Source organism: Anabrus simplex, chromosome 5, assembly GCF_040414725.1.
Source record: "Anabrus simplex isolate iqAnaSimp1 chromosome 5, ASM4041472v1, whole genome shotgun sequence".
In the NCBI taxonomy this organism is placed as follows: Eukaryota; Metazoa; Arthropoda; class Insecta; order Orthoptera; family Tettigoniidae; genus Anabrus; species Anabrus simplex.
The window spans coordinates 136,281,402-136,302,066 of NC_090269.1; the positions used below are offsets into that span (position 1 = coordinate 136,281,402).

General features: G+C 38.3%; 1 protein-coding gene across 1 annotated transcript in view; it reads right to left on the minus strand.

Annotated features, from left to right (window-relative positions):
* The window catches only part of LOC136873853 (DAZ-associated protein 2), an 87,263-nt gene that overhangs the window by 9,103 nt on the left and 57,495 nt on the right, over positions 1-20,665 (minus strand). The window contains exon 4 of the mRNA XM_067147137.2: positions 6,657-6,824. Coding sequence (XP_067003238.1) covers positions 6,657-6,824 — 168 coding nt within the window. The remainder of the gene's footprint in view (positions 1-6,656; positions 6,825-20,665) is intronic.

Consider the following 20,665-nt stretch of genomic DNA (forward strand, 5'->3'; position numbering starts at 1 on the left):
TTTCAATCGCTACATTCCTACTGATGTTTTTGTAATGACCTATGTTGAATTCAGTTAGGAAAACCACCAAGTCAGTCTTTCTGAGAATCCCGTAGCGAAGCATGGGTTCATCAGCTAGTGAGGGAATAATTTTAAGTATGCAAAGGCCGAGTTCTGGGTTTTTTTCTTCTTTTACAACGAAACCAGTGTGGTGTGTGAATTTGTACATCAGTATAATACACAGGACGAATACATGGATAATATACAAGATAATGTCTCGCAGAAAGCACTGCTGGGGCTAGACAACTGTACTTGCTGGACATTCTGCCAAGGTTTAAAAAAAGTGAGACCGTCAGAATTTGTTTTTGTACAGGTTCTATAATATATGGAAGCCAAAGACAAGGTTATTGCAATTAAATGCACTCAAATGCTTACGCCACAACTGGAATCAAAACCATTTATGTGAACAGAAGGTTAAAAAAAAAAAAAAAAAACTAATGTGTGTGTGTGTGGGGGGGGTTCAACATCTATCCAGCAACTTTTCCGAACAGGAAAGCAAAGTTATCTGCTCAACAAACCACACTTTATAATAATAATAACAATCCTCAATAAGTGTACACATTCTTCTGTCTGTGTTAAAAAGAATATTTTTTTCCAATGCAGTCCACATGTAGCAGCACTCTTATGAATAGACATTCAATTAGTGGGGATAAGAATGTACTTTGATCTTGTTTCAGCAATACGTTTCTGACAATGAGAATAAGGTGAAATTGAAGGAATTTTACTTTCCTGGTCAACCTAACCTAAGCTAACAGTAGCACATTGTTAGTGTGTGTTACTCTTGAATTCATAGTTTTACTGTTTTGCAGATCTATGTCTTTCTGCATTCTTATTCATTTACAGCATGTGTGTATGTAATGTGTTTGCTTGTGCATATTATTAAACCATGGGTTCACTACGGTCAGAGTGATAAAGAATTCCAAACTCTTAATTCCTCAGTGAGCCAGAATACAGACAATTTCTGTGATTGAGTTAGAATGAAGTCTCCTGTCTGTGGATATGCATTGATGGTTCTGTGCAGAGAAAGAAATTTTTTTAGATATAGCTGTTAATTATTTTAGAGAAGATTGTGGCATGAATTTAAGCTTGTTCAGTGATGTCACGTAATATGTAACAGGGATTCTGTTGCAGACTGATGGGTAAGAGAAGAAAGTATGAAAAAACGGGTGGGGGAAACTTAGGAGTCAGTAGCAAAAGCACAGTCGCCGCACCAACTTGGCGCCTGTCTTATTAAACACAGACTGTACCCGCCGCTAACTGATCGATTAGCTGGTGCAGCAAAGCAAGATGCTTGTCATAACCGTTACAGTGGACTCGTGCTTGTCTGTGTTAGGTTTCAAGCAGCAAGCCATTTGTTAACCTTTAAAATGCTACCGCCACCATCCAAGGATGGAGATGAACCCTCAATGTTCAACTCGTCACCAGACAACGTTCTGGAGGAGTAGAGGGTCATGTAAGGCCTCCTAGATGCTTTCCTCCTACAAGGGAAGTGCGCTGGCTTTGGAGCAGGTACTCCAGCTTGCCCTGATATATACCCTCCGGATGGAAGGTATGTTTCCTTCATAGAAAGGGTAAGGGATCACTTAGGGAGTTTCTTTGTCTCTGCCTTCTGCTCGAGTTTAGACAGGCTACGAGAAACATTCCCAGCTCTAGTTGACAATGCTGCCTCCATCTGTTTGGTGATGAAACTTTGCCGCCCTCCCTTGGTGTGCCAGCTTATTTTTATTCATCGGCACAAGCTTCTTTTTTGGCTGAAAGTGGGATGCTCACCTTTTGGCCTTTCCTTTTCGCAGTGTTACTAGCTGGAGCCTTGGGCGCAGCAATCTTCACAGGTGTTGCTGGAAACAAACTTGATAAATTCTGTTCTGTAATGGTGAAGACTAGCGTTTTGCCAGGAGTATATGAGGAATTAAACTTATGGCGTGGTTCCTGGTATAAAGGACTACCCAAGGTCTTAATCTTCTGGATCTTCTTTTCAGTGAGATAGACAGGACAATTTCTATCCCTTAGAGAATGAAGACCAGGGCAGTAAGTGCACCTGCTTAGGGGTGTGCACTGCTCCGTGCCATGCACTTTTTTTTTTTTAGGCATGTAAAACACAGACTGATTTGAACAAGATATCATGTATCTGAAACTTTGGCAGTTACAGCAATACATGGGAGGAAGGATGATGTACAGTCTCTCACTGCAACAATAGGCTGTTTCCTTGACTTTCTCTAGTACCACCGACAACTTGAAGGAGACAATGGCTATGTCTTCGCCACTGACATGTTGCTTAATGTGCCAGACGTGTCATGTCACGGTTCTTTCAAGTCTTTCATCAGCTAATTGCCAGTGTTCAAAATCAGGTGATGGTGGAAGATCACTCCATGAATCAGATTCTGAGAGCTCTTCCACTCTGACAGGGACTGTGGCATTTAAAAAAAAAAAATTAACATGGTGTCGGCTTTCATGTTTTCAGACATTAACAAAACATAAGGTTCGGTGAAAGATTCGATGGTCCTAGGCATAGAAACACTTCTGTATACTGCTTTTGGTAATGGTGATTTGCCGCAAATTGTTTTTTCCATCGTCCTCGGGTCTTAATTGCTTTTATGGTTAAACATCCTGTTATTTTATTATCACAGAAATAGGCTTGCACTATGCGACATCAGCAACACCTTTCAACACTTCCGTGTTTTGTAACAAAAGCAGGCAACTTATTACCAAACCAAAGGTAACAGAACAAGAATTGAAAGCATACGCCAGGAAAGCATTCGGCAAAGACGTTATACTCATGGTCAAAAGTTGTAAACACGTCCTATCTCGTAATTTTTTCCATGAACTATCTTTTAATAGTCTCCTACGCAACATGCTGTACAAAACTTAAGTTTTTCATATTCGTGGGGAAAATGGAAAATTTGAAAACCAGAACTTCGAATTACGTTCCTCATCCATGATACAGCTATCCACAGCAGCACGTCAATGTGATGAAATTTCTTTTTAAGAGTTTCCTGAAGAGTACAGTTCCTAGTAAGACGCAAGCGCATAATTTCTTCTGAGGCAGTTGGTAAACTGTATTTTCTGCATTAAGGTGTGCAAGTTTGAAATGTTATTTCTTGTATTGGATTACCATTGCTTATTCCACCATTTTATTCGTCCAGGACTTCATTGTTGCAGAGCTGGTATACAACTGCATTCCTGGAGCGACGCCATTTCCTTCTAAATATCAGCCAATGGAATTGAGTCTTTACAATCGCAAAATGGAAAATGTTGCACAATTCTTATCTATATAAAATAAGAGTTTTGCTCAGAATTTGAAAGGAATGGTATTCCTGTAGCGCTCATGTCCACAGTAACAAGCAAATGCACTTTTTACTTTTCCGTAATTTCTGTCTGTCTGTATGTACACGCATAACGAGAAAATGGCTGAAGTGAATTTCATGAAAATCGGTATGTAAAGTCGGGGGATAAGCCACTACAATCTAGGCTATAAATCATTTCGTTCATGCTGAGTGAAATGGGAGTTTAGGGGAAGGCCTAAAATTCAATTCTCAAATATTTATATTACTAGTGGTCCTATCGATAAATACTACATAACTAAAGTTACATAGAATTAAATTTCCGATTATTTATGTCTTATACATTTTTACTGTAATGGCTAGGATGACACAGATATTCATGAATTTCGATGTTTGTTGCAAAGTCCACATCAAAGCCAAGCCACAAGAAAATGGGCAAACAGAATTTAATGAAAATCGGTATATAGAATCGGGGAATAAGAAACTATAGTCTAAGCTATAAACAATTTTACAGACCCTAGATGAAATGGTAGTTTAGGGGTAGGCGCCTCAAATTTAATTTTTAAATACCTATGTTATTGGTCCTATAGAAAAGTACTACATAACAAAAGTTATAGAGAATACAATTTCCGAACATTTATGTTTTATTTAGTTTTACCATACCGACTATGATACGAGTAGTATTTCAGAGTTGGAAGAAAACTAAATATGAAGGTCTACAATATCGAAAGAGCATAACATTGAACAATAACATTACATTGACCATTGTTTCTTGTGATGTTCTTTGCCTCTTATGGTGCCTTCAACTCTGATAGATGGGATTACTGTTGCGTACCGAGTACAACAGCCTGACTGAACACTGACGGGAAATAGATGGGGAGTTAGAAAACTTTCTGATTATGCCATTCCTCTGGTTCATACATTTTCTGATACTCTATTTCAAATTATAGCACCACAACTAACTAAATTCAAAATTCAACCCTGAAAAGAGCCATTTCTTAAGAAAAGAGTCTTCCTCTTCACTTTCATTTTGTTCCTAATTAGCAGTGAAGAGGGGTTTTCTCCTCTGGCTTGGAGGAAAAATTTGCCTCCAAATCAGATTTCTCCACCGCCAGTGTAATGAAATAAGATTTTCCGACTCATCGGGTACTCCTAGGAAACATATTAGTAAAAGGACATAGATTTGCCCTGGGACTCCAAAAAAAAAGAAAAAACGAAGAGTGTTCACGGATCACGGCTTGGTCATTCCAGCTCTGGAACTTTGGACTGTTAGATCGGCAGCGTAGTAATGTTCGTTAACAGTGAGAAAATGTGTGGTTTTTCATTTGTTCGAGTATTTCATTTGAAAGCACTGCTTTAAATCGCGCCATTCCTAATGAAGTCATTGTAATGATCTATGTTCATTTCAGTTGGGAAAACTACTAAGACAGTCTTTCTGTGGATGTAAAAAGTCAGGTGAAGAGCGAGTGTCTGCCATTATAATGAAAACTCCCAACCCGATTGTGACTGATGGTAGGCAAGGGTGAATGCTGAAAACTGTAACTGAGGAAGACATTCCAGCTATTCATTCGTGACTTTCTGAAGCGTTGTTGATTATACATGGATGTAAACTGGGAGCAGTTTGAGGTTATAAAGTGTCTGTAATTCGTAATACTGTGTATTGTTATACAGTTTTGAGAATTACCTTTCCAATGATAATGTCCCATTTCACATAAGTGTAATACTGTCAACACGAGGCTATCAAACTTGTAGCCGTAATTGTGACTCGCCCTGTAGAATCACAGCTGACGTTTTGATGAGTAAAGAAGAGATTATCTTCCGAGATTGTACGCCATCATTGACTTGTGTTATTAGTTTCTATTTCTGACCTTTAGAAAGGGCAGACTTCTTGTGTATACGGCATGCAGCTTCTGGTGAAATTTTGGGAGCTACGAACACAATTCGACTATGGCCTACATTCCCCGAAGATAATTGTTTCAAACAGTTGAACCTGTCCTAACAGACACCTTTACTCAGCGGACATCTCCCTACATATGGACATTTTTCCACGAAACATTTTATTTTACATATGACGTGTTAAATAAGCCTTATTTAAGCGGACAACTTGAATTCTGGACATTGCCATTAGTCTCGTCCACTTGTCTTAAGCGAACATGTTACGCATTCCAGTACACTTTCTTTACACAAGGCTATGTCATTCTTTCTCTTAACATCAATCTGCAGACATACTGGAAATCCTTTTGAATATTTGCATTATTCCGAATCCAAGGAAAAGAGATGAAACATACATAGGAATGCTGAAGTAGTAGTGAAGTTTCATTAGGGTCGCCTTGTGTTCTAATTTGTGTACATTCTGAGAAATCCAGTTGCCTGGGAATGCTACCAGTGACTTTACTCACAAGTTACCAAAGGATTTTCCAGCATATTTTGCATCATTCTATACGTAACTCAAGATTGTCGCTGATAAGGCCGAGGTCAGAACTAGACTAAGAAAAGACTTTCATGAGCCAATTGTTGAGGGAGAAATACCATTGCATTTCAATCGCCCCCGATAAACATGAGTAGGAGACAAGAAAAAATGTACTGGGAAAGGACTGTAAGAAAAGCTCCCTGAACAATTAAACTGAGGGAGAACACAATTAGGAAGTATAAAAATGACACTTTAAGCGAGTGGGAGGAAAACGGGTATTGAGGAATGAAAATAAAGTGGGAGTCAGTTTTCGTAGAAGTGAACATTGAGGTATATGAGCGGTTCAAATGTGTTCAAGCAAAGAAACAGTGAGTGGGCCAATGCTACAAGAAAAAGCGCGAGAAATAGCAAATAACCTGAAAGTTGAGGTTAAATGAATAATTAAATTGTATGTCACACTGGGAAATGTGCTAAATTTGTACACCCACCTGAATGATTACCTCCTGAAGCTGTAATGAATGTAAAGGCTGTCAAATCACTTCTAGTATATCACAGGCAAATATTTAGTTATAAACTATAATAATCAAAGTCAAGATGTATGCTTATATTTAAAGCGGATGTTCTTTGCCGTTAATATGATCGATTTAAGTTTTACAACCTTGTTTTAGCGGACAATTTTCCACAGAACTGGCGGTGTATGCAAAAGAGGCTCGACTTTATAAAACTGTAAACATCTAATTCCCTTAACTGATACTATGCCAATTTTATTTAATTTTCCTGCAGTCTTTAAACCTATTCACACATTATAATCTGTTAAATACAGAAAAATTCCATGCAAAATGTCATCACATTTAAGCAAAGTATTTCCAATAGAACTGTGTAATAAGTGGAAGTCTACAATCTTGATAAATCAGCAGTATACTTACAGGCACCATAATTGTGGGCCTGAGCTGGGCAGGCTGCATGCCAGGGTATGAATATGCCGCTAGTGATGGGTAGTATGCCTGCATTGGACTGTACGCAGGGTAGCCTAAGTATCCAGGATATCCTGGAGCAGCATACATTTGTGCTGCAGCTGCACTCTGGGCATACATCTGTCATAAAAAAAAAAAAAAAAAAAAAAAACCACACACACACATTAATAACATTTATATGAAGGGTCACTTCAAAAATAATGCAGCACATTTTTCCAAGTGAATTTTTATTCTATATCTTTCAATTTTTACAGTACATTGCTAATCACTATTCCTTTCAACTGCCTTATGCCATAAAGAATGGAATGACATAATGAAGCTGAGTTGGTAGATCACTTTGGCTTCAGAAGAAATGTAGGAACACGTGAAACAATCCTGACTTTACGTCTGATCTTAGAGGATCAAATTAAGAAAGACAAGCCTATGAACATGGTATTCATAGATCTAGAAAAGGCATTTGATAATGTTTAAGACCAAGCTATCCGAGATTCTGAAGGTGATCTGAAATCGAGAAAAAGGAATGATCTACAATCAGGACAAAAATCAGTCTGCAGTGATAATCTAAGGCTATGAAAAAGAAGCAGCAATCCATAAAGTGAGACAAGGCTGCAGTTCATCCCCTCTCCTTTTCAATAAAGGCAATAAAGGAAATCAAATAGGAATTTGGAAAAGGAATCCGAATCTTTGTTAAAACCACACCACGCAATAGAAAGATCGCAGCTGGCGTGTTATACATTGCTTAGATCCAACAGATTAAATAAGCCCTCCGGGGGTACCGCTGCATATGTTATGACCAGTCTACGTCCTAAAATAATATGTAGGTCTCCAGGTCTGTACGAGCGAAAACCTGAGTTCATGTTCCTGGAAATAACTATGAGTGAAGTAAAATGTCTTCTGGGTGTAGTATATAAGCCACCAAATGCGGGTTTTTTATGCGATCTAGAAACTCAAATACAAGATTTAGTCACTGATTATTCAAATATAATTATTATAGGCGATTTCAACATAAACCTTCAACGTAACTCTCCTCAGACTACCCAACTTTTAAGTTCTTTTAAAGCTTGCAACTTAACGTTTCTCCCTCTCGGTGCCACACATCACACAGACACATCACACACATTAATTGATCTCATTGCCACAAACCAACCTGAATTAGCTCTTCACCACGGTCAAATTAGTGTCCCAGGTATATCGCGACATGATTATATATTTATGGCCTATTCCAGTAAAAATCCCAAGTTCAAACCGAAAATAATTTCATATCAAGATCTACGACAAATTGATAAGAATAAACTTTTACAAGACGCAGTTGCAGTGCCATGGCATGACATATTTAAACTTAAAAACATAAATGACAAAGTGGCATGTTTCAATCAACATATGACTGAGCTGTACGATAGACATGCCCCTGAAAAGACGGCTCGAGTTTCGCGGAAGCCAGCTCCCTGGCTCTCAGATGGGATTAGAGCACTAATGGCTGACCGCGATGCTGCTTACAGACGAATCAGAAAACATTGCACTCCTGACAACCTACTTAACTGTAAGTGACTGAGAAACACGACGACCCAACAGATTAGAAACGCAAAATTACAACACGCTCAAATGTTTCAATAGCTGTGTTGTGAAAATCCATAAAGAGCTTTGGCATTACCAAAGGACGAGGCGATGACGAAATAAATATACCCCTGGAAAAACTGAACGATCATTTTTCATCCAACTGCACATTAAATGTAGCCCTGAAACAGGAAGCTCTTGACGGGAATTATGCAAAGTCGCGAACAGATAGAGAAAACTTCTGTCCAGCAACCCACTCATAAGTCAGGTTTGCTATAAATCGGATAACATCAACGGCGAAAGGAAATAACATAGGAATAGAGATGATAAACATTATTCTGGATGTGATATTACCTGCACTAGTTAATATAATTAACTCTTCCCTTGTAGACAGCACATTTCCCGAAGCATTGAAAGCGAGCATTATACGTCCTCTAAAAAAGTAGCTTCCCCTTCTGAACCATCTGACTACAGAGCCATCTGCATACTTTCTGCTTTATCCAAAGCGCTCGAGTTCATTGCTCATAGGCAAGTAACAGACTACATGACGACTTACAACTTACTTGACCCACTACAATCTGGTTTTCGTCAAGCACACAGTACTACAATGGCACTACTGAAAGTCACAGAAGACATTCGAGAAGCAATGGACAGCAAAGAAGTGACAGTTTTAATACTACTAGACTTGAGCAAAGCTTTTGATTCTGTTGACATTGACATTTTGCTCTCGAAATTGTATTCCCTCCATTTTTTGACCAGTGCCCTCCTTTGGGTGCATTCCTACTTGCATGGCCGTCGGCAGTGTGTTACAGATAGGTTAAACAAATCAACTTGGCGGTCCGTGCAGTGTGGTATGCCCCAAGGGTTGGTGTTAGGAAACCTTTTTTTCTATTCACATTAATGATGTCTCCCAAATCCTAACGCACTGCAAATACCATATTTACGCTGATGTACAAATGTACTTCCATACATCTCCAGATCGAACATTTTCGGCCATAGACAAAATCAATCAGGATCTGACATCGTTTTCTTCTTGGTCTTTGAGATGTGGTCTTACGTTAAACCCAGCAAAAACGCAAGCCATCATCCTTGGATACCCGAAACTACTCGCGAAGGTTAATCGACCAGAGATTCCATCTATAAGGTTATGTAATACTAACATACCATTAACGTCACCAGTAAAAGTCCTAGGCGTTACTTTCGATGATGTCATGGAAAACGCATATTATGAACATCACTCAGGAAACATTCTCTGCATTGCACATGCTGTGCAGGTACAAAGTACATATTTCCTGAAAAACTAAAAAAATTTTGGTAGAAGCTCTGGTTTTCCCTCATTTCGACTATTGTGACGTGATTTATAGAGATGCTGGGTGCAAGTTATTGAGCAGATTACAACGTGGTCAAAACGCATGTGCGAGATACGTCTGTAACCTACGGTACTATGACCATGTAACTCCTTCATATAAACACCTGTCTTGGCCCCGACTAGAAATCCATCACACTGTTCATACCCTATGCCTTCTTCATAAAATCCTTCATTCTTCACAGCCATTTTACCTTACTTCATATTTTAAATACCTATCTTATCACAGTCTTAACACTAGATCTACTAATAATTCCATCCTTGCTTTACCTACCCATAGATCTGCCATCTACAATAAATCATTCATTGCCTGCCGGGAGTGAAACCTCCTTCCCGAAAGTATCAGAGGGTTAAGCGCTATTCGCACTTTCAAGGAAGCTCTGTGGAGACATTTTATGCATCAGTAAGGTTCATCTTTAAACTTGATGCTGCTACTTACGACCATTCTATTGTCATGGATGTTCTGGTAGAAGATTAGTCTAAAATTCTTACCAGATCTGTTTTTCAAATTTTATTAAATTTTATGTACTACCTCTTTTTACACGTAGGATATTAGTTTTAAGAATTTATCCTTTTATTATACCTAATTTATTTCATCTTCATTTAACCTGATCACTTATCATTCACATATTACTATTAATTTAATTAGTATTAAATCTATTATTGTAAAGTGATACAATGTAATATATGCATATTTTAGTGCCTGGTTAGATGGAAGAGAAGGCCTGAAGGCCTTAATCTTGCCAGGTAAAATAAAACATTACTAACTACTAACCCAAAGAGAAGAAATCAAAACTCAGATTTGCTGATGATACTGGTATTTTGTCTGAATATGCAGAAGATCTGGAGAAATTGCTGAATGGTATGGACACTGTCTTAAAGGAAGTAGATGAATATTGTTACTTGGGTAGTGGAATAACTAATGAGGGCAGAAGTACATAAGCAGGACATAAAATGCAGACTTGCACAAGCAAGAAAGGCATTTTCTTAAGAAAAATTTGCTCACTTCAAACTTTGATATAGGAGTTAGATGTTCTTGAAGACTTTCGCCTGGAGCGTGGCATTGCATGGACGTGAAACATGGACGATAACTAGCTCAGAAAGAAAGAGAATAGCTTTTGAAATGTCGTGTTACAGGAGAATGTGGTGAGATGGGTAGATCGAATGACAAATGAGGAGATACTGAATCGAATTGGTGGGAGGAGAACAAGTTGGCAAAATTTGACCAGAAGTGACAGAATGATACGACATCTTAAGACGCCCAAGACTTACTCTGTTACTAAGGTAATGAATATGACAAACAGATTGGAGTAGATGTAGGATATAGTACTTAAGCAGAAATGAAAAGGTTAGCACAGGATTGGGTGGCATGAACAGTTGCATCAAACCAGTGGTGACCCAAACAACATAAACAAACCAATGAATGTCTGCATGGTAAAAGTTTGATCCAGCACATCTAAGCCAATGTGCAGCGGCCACATGAGTCATTGAACTTCATAATTCTTTCAACAAAGCAAGTTCTTCAGATTACCAACAAATAGTAATCAGAGGGGGGCAGGAATGTCTATGCTGTCCATCCTAATTTTTGAGCAATACAATTGGTTTTCTGACAGACATATGGTTGAGCAATATAAATGGTCCAAGAGTGAAAATTAATTTTCAATAATGGACCATTTGTGTTGGAATTACAAATTTACTCATTCAGAAACAAATATTTCAGGTTCCCTACAGGAATCGAAATCTCTATTGTATGATCGGGCATTGTTGTGCAACAGCAAAACACGACATCGCTGGGATAGAACAGGATTCAGTACATTGAAAAGTTTCTTCAGGATTGAAAGGTATGTGTTTGAATTAAGAACGGCTAACAATTTTCCTGTCAAAGTCACCACTCTGAATTTCCTTCTTTGAGGCTAATTTGCAGGATGATACTCCATTTATTACCTCTTTGCTCCTCATTAAAAATGGAGGAGCCTTATTTCATCTCCCCTCACAACCCTTGAAGGATAAGTCTCTCCCCACCATTCTTCGACAGTACCGAGAATTCATTCCACACAGTTCCATTTTTCTTGTCTGGTTTTGATGATGATGATGCTTGTTGTTTTAAGGGGCCTAACATCAAAGGTCATCGGCCCCTAATGGTACAAAATGAAAGAACAAAAATTGCAAAGGCATCCACTGACCAAAATTAAAAAAAATATGGCATGAAGAATGAATGGATGGACAGGAACTCAACAAAACACAAAACAAACAAAAACCAGTGGATCGGACTCAATACAGATCGAAAATAACATTACCAACCAAGGAACCACTTATAAAGCACAATGATGCTTGGTGTCTAAAGGGGGTGCAAAATCCACGTCTAAGGCCCCACAGAATGGTACGTCGCGAGTAAAATAGAACCATGGTATGTGTCATGTTGGGGTATTAATCAGAAGTAGCGAAGACTCACGGTGTTCCACAAAAGATGGTACTACTCACAAGTATTGCAATACGTACTAGTAACGCAGACCTATGGTGTGTCTCACACAATGGCCCAACTCAGAGTCAACGCAAACCGAGAAGGTTCCCCACCTAGGTGTACTAAACACGGGCGCCGGTATTCCCGTGGTGTTCCTCACATAGTGGGTACTAATCACAGGCAACGCAGACCCACGGTGCTGCTCATATAGTGGTACAACTCACAGGCTACGCCCAGACCCGCGGTGTTGCACACATGGGAACAACGCACGGGTACTGGAATCCACCAGGCCAGGCTTTTAGTGCTACTAATCACAAACCTATTTCGTACCGAATTTAGTGGTACTACTGGCAAGTACAGGCAACCTATGGTGTTCCCCGCGTGATGGTACGATTCAAAATTAGTTTCATGGTTCTAATTCAGTCAGCCCTTGGTCGCCCCTTTTAGTCGCCTCTTACGACAGGTGTATTCTACATGTGCGTCCCCCACCCGCAGGGGGTAGTGTGTTTGGTCCGCGAGAGGTATTTTATTTCCCTCAAGTCCGCCGGCAAGCCGGTTAGGACCCCCCTATCCGCCACGTGGGAGTATCACCTCTCCCCCTGCTACGCCACCGTAGTAGGTTCGTGGTTGTCTGGTTTTATGAGCAGCTGTGAATATCCTCAGCTGTTGAGTCATCAGTCCATACACTGGTTTGGTGCAGCTATCCATGCCACCTTATCCTGCGATAACCTTTTTATTTGTACTCACTACCTACATCCTTCATCTTCTCTAATCTGCTTATATTCATACACTGGTCTACCTTTACCATTCTTACCACCTACAATTCACTCAAAAACCAAATGAACAAGTGCTGGGTGTCTTAAGATCTGCTCCATCATTCTACCTTTTCGCCTTGTCAAATTCAGCCAATGATACAGATGTTGATTCCCATATAATGTCCAATAACGGACCAATATATTGGTATTATAAATTCAGCCAAATCGATTATCTCTTCATTCAAGATTCGATCTACCCATCTCACCTTCAGCATTCTTCTGTAATACCACATTTCAAAAGTTTCTATTTTCTTTCTCTCCGAGCTACTTATTGTCCATGTTTCGCTTCCATACAATGCCATGCTCCAGACGAAAGCCTTCAAAAACCTCTTTCTAATTCTTATAGCAATGTTCAAAGTGAGCAAATTTCGTAAGAAAGGCCTTCCTTGCTTGTGCAAGTCTCATTTTATGTCGTCCTGCCATTATCTTACTTTTAACGTTAAGAATTTCATATTTAGGTTCCGTATTGAAACAAGATTTACATCAAAGAAAGGACAACCATAGCCAACTTAGTCAACTTGAAATAGCTGACTTTATGTCTATCTTGAAGCTTTTAATCAATAACAACTACTTTACATTCGATAAAATAATATACAAGCAGGACGGCCTAGCCATGGGCTCACCAGCCTCCGGCATTTTAGCAGAAATATATCTAGATTTTTTAGAACATGCAAAAATAGACAATAATGCAACATTTAATAACATACATCTCTGGTCCAGGTATATCGATGATGTATTTATTATTATGGACCAACGCACTATAGACGCAGCTACCACTCTAACACATCTTAACACTATCGACACAGACATTAAATTTACACTAGAATCCGAAGTCAACAATACCATCAATTTTCTAGATCTCACTATCACTAGACTCCCATCTTCCTTTAAATATAAAGTTTATAGAAAACCCACACATACTGCTACGACAATACAACAGGACTCTACTCATCCCCCTAATCATAAACGGGCTACCTACAATAGCCTAGTACACCGAGCATTCAATATTCCTATGTCAAAATCAGACCTTAATAAAGAATTAAACACTATACGCAATATCGCATTTCATAATGGCTACAATAAGAATTTTATAGAAAATATAATCAGCAAATTCAGACATCGCCCAAAATCGAACCTAATTAAACAAACTACTAAATCAAAAACTTTTTCAACTTTTACCTATAACCGCAATATCCATAATATTACAAATATATTTAAGAAGCAGAATATTAACATTTCCTTCAGAACTAATAATAGAAACCTAGACATTCTACACAACTAACTCAATCAACCCTTCCGACCCCTTTGAAAAATCAGGTGTCTATAGATTTCATTGTAACGACTGCCTCAGTACCTACCTCGGACAGACCGGTAGATCGTTCAAAATTAGATATACAGAACACGTAAATGCAATTAAATACAGAAAATTCTCCGCAGTAGGCCAACATATACACGACTATAAACACAAATTTTATGGCATAGACCACGATATAGACATCATTGAAATAATAAATAAAGGTCCTATACTTGATCTCACTGAACAATTTTACATCTCACTTGATCAGTACCATAATTCAAATTTTAATCTCAATGATTTATCCGACAAACCTACGATTTTATTTGATACGTTTATCAAAATATTGAACAATCTTAAAATCCCCAAAAATCGATCTATCTTCAAAACAATCCATAATACGCTTACATATTACCCCTACCGCCGTCCGCGCCCACCCGATTATAGCCCCGCCTCCACCGCGCTCCCTCTTCCCCTCGCTCAGTAACTCCGCCCCTCCTCGCTTCCTTCTGAGGTCCGTCTCTTCACATTCAGCCTGTTAGTTCTACTCCGATACATCCACTACCAACTTGGCACCTGAGGTGAGTCCTTCATTTCGCTAATATTTCGCGAATTTTTACTTCTTCCGATTTTCTTATAACTTTAAATAGTATTTTATTTCTTATAGGTTCCGACTTGGATCAGGATCTTTCCAAATCATTCATGTATTCACAACTTACAACACAAGATCTTCAAGTACCACCTTAGCAAGAACCTCAGTTACTATTTCTCAAAATAATGTAAACCATTCCAGAATACAAATCGACATATCGAACTGTTCAACGGACATTCTAACTATCAACATCAATACATAGTGAAAAAATTAACTCATTTATTTCTGCTTGCATGGAACATTAATATAATTCTTCCATTCTTAAGTCCAAGTTGAAGCTCCAATCGAATTTTATTGTACATATTTTATGTGGAACACCATTCGACTAAATGTTTGTTTACTTTTTTAACGTGTCAAACATGGCTACATAACTTCAATGAATTGACTGGTCAAAAAGTAAAATATTATAGAATTAAGCCTACAATCAAATTTCACTATAGGCCCTAATTATATATTACAAGAACAATATTTCTTTTAACAAATTAACCGTTTAATTAGAAATATTAAGGTGTACACCTCATAGAATAATGACCATTCCCATTTTACTTACCTTTTATTTGTGTATATATACATATATACTATTTTAATCATATAATGTATATTTTTAATCCACCATTGTAATCACACCATAAGAATCATGATCTATACTTGTCTTTGTTTAATTATTCTCGGCTGATGATGACAGGGAATCTGTCGAAACCGGTACCGAAAGTATAAAAGTTGTGATGTTTTAACTGTAATGTAAAACTTTCACACAATATATAGTATTGAAAAGGTGGAAATATTGTCCTTTCTTTGATGATTATCTTACTACCCAAGTAACAACATTCATTTACTTTCTTTAAGACTTCATTTAGGGAATATATATTTTCCATATTACCTGACTTTGCTTGACTGCACTCCATTATTTTTGCTTTGGATTTATTTATTTTCATCCTATACTCCTTCCTAAGACTCTATCCATACCATTCAGCAGTTTCTCCACATGTTCTGTAGTACCAAGTTCCAGTTTGAGTGAAATTTTGGTTACAGTTAGATGTATGTTGTCCATAACTATATTGTGCATGGCACAAATTGTCTGATGTTTTTGTGTGGTGTAACAGTATAACACTGCAAAGAGATTCTTGAATTAGGACATTCTTATTGTTCTATCACCTCAGTGACACGAGAGAAACCTCCCAGTAGGGTGTATTTGCATATGATATTGTTATACATCCAGGTGTCTCCTGGGCCACAGACTAGGACTCTTCCTAGATGGCTGATTCTCTCACACCAAAAGAAGAACTAATCAATCTTAAAATGTGTTTTACCGGGCGAGTTGGCCGTGCGCGTAGAGGCGCGCGGCTGTGAGCTTGCATCCGGGAGATAGTAGGTTCGAATCCCACTATCGGCAGCCCTGAAAATGGTTTTCCGTGGTTTCCCATTTTCACACCAGGCAAATGCTGGGGCTGTACCTTAATTAAGGCCACGGCCGCTTCCTTCCAACTCCCAGGCCTTTCCTATCCCATCGTCGCCATAAGACCTATCTGTGTCGGTGCGACGTAAAGCCCCTAGCAAAAAAAAAAAAAATGTGTTTTAAGAAACGGCTCTTTTCAGAGTCATCCACGACAATAATATCCATAAATATTGAAGGCTTGTCAGCTGCCAAAGAAGAACTCTTACATAAACTATGCCAAGATCAGAAATGTGACGTCTTGTGCATTCAGGAAACGCATAGGGATGAACATCAGAAACGTCCACAGATTTCAGGAATTATTTTAGTTGCAGAAAGGCCATATGCAAAATATGGCAGTGCTGTATTTGTAAAGCCAGGTCTCCAAATCAGCAGTACTCATTATACTGAAGATAACAACATCGAAATAATCACTGTGGAGCTTAGCAACATGACCATTACATCTGTGTACAAGCCTCCAAATGAAAAGTTCTCTTTCTTGCCAGCTGCAAATTTTGCTGATGATGCTTGTTGTTTAAAGGGGCCTAACATCGAGGTCATCGGCCCCCTGCAAATTTTGGTAAAAACACGAAGTTAATAGAAATCGGTGACTTTAACAGCCGTAGTCACGCCTGGGGATACGCTGAAGAGGTTGAGAATGGAGAGATCATTTTAGGGGCTGAAACTCAGCAGCTTTCCCTTATTCACGACAGTAAGCTTTCCTCCTCCTTCAACAGTGGAAGATGGCACCGAGGGTATAACCCGGATCTTCTCTTTGTGAGCAACTGCTTTGTGCAGCAATGTTCTAAAGAAATGGGCTCACCAATCCCAAGAACACAACACTGGCCAGTAATATGTCACCTCTCTTTCGAAAGGCTGACTGGAAAAGGTTTTCCAGTATGTTGGATGAGAGGATAAAAAATACCCGAAGATTATGATAAATTCATTGATATCGTGAAATTCTGTTTACGGGCATCAATTCCCAGAGGCTGCAGGACACACTACCTTCAAGGTATAACTCATGAAATAACTGCTCTGCTGCACGATTACTATAGGCTTCACGAAGAAGACCCATTTAGTGAGCAAACTATTCAAGCAGCACAAAGTGTTCTTTCCTCTATCTCCCAAGCAAAGAAGGAGACTTGGATGAAGTTGATGTCTGAAGTTGATATGGGTAGGAGCAGTCAAGAAGCTTGGAGACTTAAGATGCATGGGCAATGATCTTTCTCAAGCTAACACACATGCCAATGTAACTGCAGATCAAATAGCACACCAAGTTTTGCTTAATGGAAAACCAAAACTTTCTATGAAAATAGGGAAGAATCGTACAGTCCGACAACTAGACAAGAACACTGAGTTATTTAAGAATTTCACACTAAGTGAACTGGAATTAGCTCTCAGAAAGTGTAAGATTGGGAAGTCAGCAGGACTCTATGACCTTCGAATGGAACAAATTAAGAACTTCGGTCCTACTGTGAAGTTATCACATGTACATATTTCAATGTGTCACTACACCAGTTTTAATTAATGTGTCCTTGCTCATTTGTTTACGATTTGTTTTATGGCTGATGACATTTAAATGTCGAAACCGGTCCCATGTTGAATAAATGTTGTGAATAACATCTATACAACACATAATTAGTATTGAAGAAGTTGAACCTTATAAATATCTCATCTCTGAGATCATAATAAGTATATGGCAAGAAGGGAGATGCAGAGAGCATAAATGCTGACTAGAAGAAATTAACCCGATGAGTGCTACGCCCGTCTATAGACGGGCTGATGCGGCCGGTCCACAAGTGCTACGCCCGTCTATAGACGGTGCGCAAGATTTTTTTTTTAGTTTCCCGGTTTGCTTTCGAGTGCGAATTTGATCTCTGACATGTTTTGCCATCTGTTGGGCATTATGAAGAACTATCTGATCAGAGATTATAGCTTCTGGAAGTAACTTACAGAGCTTTTTGTAGACTTCTGTAGAGTTCATCTGTGATGTAAACAAACATGGCAGAACAACAATCTATTTGATCTTGCAGCGATGTTATTTCGGTTCACAGAATCTTTCAGTTATTAACCACAGCGGAAAGTGATGGAGATGATCATTTTAAGAAACTTTTAAGCGATTTTGAAAGTGAAAGTGATATAGAGTGCCGAAAATACTGTATGTGAGAGAGAAACAGAGCCTCCTTCTAAACGAAAGAAAAACACAGCGAGTACAAAAGCAATTTTATCACCAATTTCATGGCAGACTGATTACTTTTCTTCACCAGAGTTTCAGGTAACTCTGACAGGCTCTGAGGGCCAAGTAGTGTTTGATGACAACTCGAAAATGATTGAGTTTTTAGAAATTTTGTGCTAGTAAAGTTGGTGCAGATAGCTGAACAAATCAGCATCACAAACAACCAGTAGAAAACATTTAGCTATCACCACATTCCAGGTTTGGAAATTATTTTAAAATATCAACTTATATACTTCTAAGAAGTTGCATGTATTAGTTGCCTACTGATTTTAGGAAATATTATTAGGGGCTCTTTACTTTATATAAAGATAATGCACGCATGGGCACATAAGTGTAATTTTGTTTTCTCTGAAAATAATGAACACAAGTGTAGGATTTAAAATTTGCAACCAACATTTATCAACATTTTAAGCTAATCACCCGACTGAAAAGTTAAAAAATTAGGGCTTCTACAAATTTTTTTACATACGAATGAAAAAACTCGGCACTGAGGTACCAAACAGTCAACTGGTAACTCAGCACTTAAAAGGTTAAGAGAATTACTCAGGAATGGCTCAGATCTTAGCACACACAAACACAATGTAATGCCAGATCATCTCTCATTCACAAACAGCTTAGAACACACAATGTAATGCCAGATCATATCTCATTCACAAACAGTCTACATAAGGGAAAAATAAAAATATTGTTCATTTAGTTCATATTGTGATATAATTTATTTGTGTGATCTCTTTGACATGTCTTAATCCAGCTTTAAAGTTGCCTTATTTGTATATTTTCTCTGACACTTTCTAGTCAGATGTTACTGTTGCCACTGAATTTGTTTATGCACCAGTTGGTCGTCTTAAGTTTAATAAAACCTTATAAAAGGTGATTACATGTTCTTTCACATCATATTGATACTTTGAAGAGGTTAACTATTTTAGAAACAATCCATCCGTATTTCCTTTTTCTTCATAGCTGCCTCATACATTTTTTTATTCCTTTCCAGAACTGGTACATTTCATGAAATCTCTGAAAGTGTTACCTTTGATAGCTATTGGCAACTTAAAAGCCCTGATACCAAAGGAGTGATCTAAAACTCAGAATATCCCTAGTCAATTCCGGGGAAAGAGATGTTATACACAATATTCTACACAGAAAGGCTATAACATGGTCGGATGACTCATTTGCTGAGCGAGACGTTGCCTCATGCCTGGCTGATATGATCTAATGCGGGAGTGATCAAGTGATAAGTCCCATGCCTTCACCGCAATAGTTTAACGTCTGTGGTATGAACAGTGTGTTCAATGTGTTAGCTTTAAAACGGCGTAGTTCCTGTATGAATACAAAAGTTATCGTGTGTTTAATGAATAATGTACACAGTAGAATATGTATTCATTGTGTTATGCTATGCAAAGCATTCTTCTGTTAGTGCCGCTTTCGATTCATTCTTGAATTTCCTGGCATCCTCCCTCCCCATAAGAATGAAAATGCAAATCCACAGCCTGTTTTCAGTCATTCAACCTGGATACTTAGGCTACCCTACTTATCAGAGCTACTTATTTTATTGAGCAACTCATTGTCTTAAATAGTCACAAAACTGGTTACAAGTGAAGTCTCATGTTAAATTTCATTGACATCAACCATTTCACAGAGTCAACACTTAACCTATTTCTTTCTTTGGTCCACTGTGCATTTATTGAAGAAAAAATTCTTTCTACGTTGGCATTATGTGCAGGAATTGCAAAATACACTTCTGCCAATTTCAGTACCTTGGAAGAACATGTAATATTAACACTATTCAGAAAACCAGCCCATTTTTTATGGACTGTTTCCTTCAAGAAATTTTCATTCTGCTTTTGCACTTGCAACATACTTTTGAAGATTTACAAATTAGTCAAATAATCTAACATCATCAATTTAGCACTAAGATATTAAACAGTATCTTCAAGGTCAGTCCAGTAGAAATCTGAAGTTAAGGTCATCCATTTAAAAGTACTGAATTCTTCAAGTGGTTGTAACCATTTTCCAAAGTACTCCAGGCATGCATTATATACATCATGGACATCTTTCATGAAGGAATCACTGTCTTCCCGCAACCCTTCATTCTTCAAAGTTTTCATCATTTCTTTCAATTTCATAGGAGCAAAATTATTTGAAAAACAAGCT